Below are 1,095 nucleotides of genomic sequence, written 5' to 3'. Positions count from 1 at the left end.
GGTCTGCGGGCTCAGACGAGTGAAGGATCCTCTTTATTTGGTGGACGCGTTTTCAGGTATGTTTCTAGAGTACCTCCCTGCTCGGTGTGGAGCTCCGTTTGGGTGGCGGTCACAGCTCCTCTCTCCACAGGACCCTCAGGCTTGTCCCGCACACGAGTGCAGAACTGTGCAGAGCACCCTCCGGAAACAGCCAGAACCTCGCTCCGCCTTGTAGTTCCCCACATCTTTCCTCTCCATGTCCTCAGGTTTAGAAGAAATCATAGAAACAGTCAGTAACTATCCGCTTCGTGGCTTAAGCTCATCTAGCTGTCCTCCGTGGACCCCGGATGGAGCAGTGGCATGTCAGGCCTGGCGAGAGTGCCGGTAACCCTGACCGTGTGGGACGGTGCGGGAGAGACTCACTAGGAACACACAGTGTCCAACGAGCTCACCTAAACAGGCGGCTCAAGCTGACCACGGCTGTGCATGACAACAAAATGATGTGAAGAGACTCACCGTGCAGCACTCACATTCAACGGCACCGTGTTCGCAGCCGCGACGTAAACCCACGGTTAACGCTCTCTCACTCTTCTCCCCCCAGACTGGCACCGAGAAGAGCCGCACGTGTACATGGTGATCGTGGGCCCCGAGGTAAGTCCACACCGCCAACGTTTCTCTTATCTGTCTCCTTTACATGGTGTGTTTTCTAAAATCGGTTTCTAGGACTCTTCTAACCAAGCTTTTTTTTTTTTTTAAGTAAATGAAGTCAGTTTGCTTTTTTAAAAATGAAAATTAGGCCTAGGTTAAATATTATTACAACTGTAACTCAGCTTAACAATTGATTTATTATATGGGGGGATTTTATGGAAAAATGGAGTTAGAGGATGAACTTATTTTAGTGCAAAAACTGTTTTTGAAACCCGGCGTGTTCCCGTGAGAACCCTGTGACAGTAAGCTAAGTGGACGTCACAGCAGTGCTAAGTAGGCGCTGGGCAGGTGGGTGCAGGTGGGACCAGCTGGGAGGGGACGCTGGCATGGGGGACGCCTGGTCACACGCCATCGCGCCTGCTGGCAGCCGTTCCGAAGCCAGTGCCTGGGAGAGCCGTCTGCACAGTG

General features: G+C 52.2%; 1 protein-coding gene across 1 annotated transcript in view; it reads left to right on the top strand.

Moving 5' to 3' along the window:
* GLT1D1 (glycosyltransferase 1 domain containing 1) overlaps positions 1-1,095 on the top strand; it is a gene marked incomplete at its 5' end in the record, with an annotated part of 76,286 nt that overhangs the window by 52,089 nt on the left and 23,102 nt on the right. The window contains 2 exon segments of the mRNA XM_027771411.1: positions 1-56; positions 581-630. Of these exon segments, the coding sequence (XP_027627212.1) occupies positions 1-56; positions 581-630 (106 nt within the window).

Source organism: Tupaia chinensis, unplaced genomic scaffold (assembly GCF_000334495.1).
Source record: "Tupaia chinensis unplaced genomic scaffold, TupChi_1.0 Scaffold000211_1, whole genome shotgun sequence".
Taxonomy (NCBI): Eukaryota; Metazoa; Chordata; class Mammalia; order Scandentia; family Tupaiidae; genus Tupaia; species Tupaia belangeri.
Note: the sequence above shows the minus strand (reverse complement) of the source record. Positions and strands in the feature narration are given on the sequence as shown.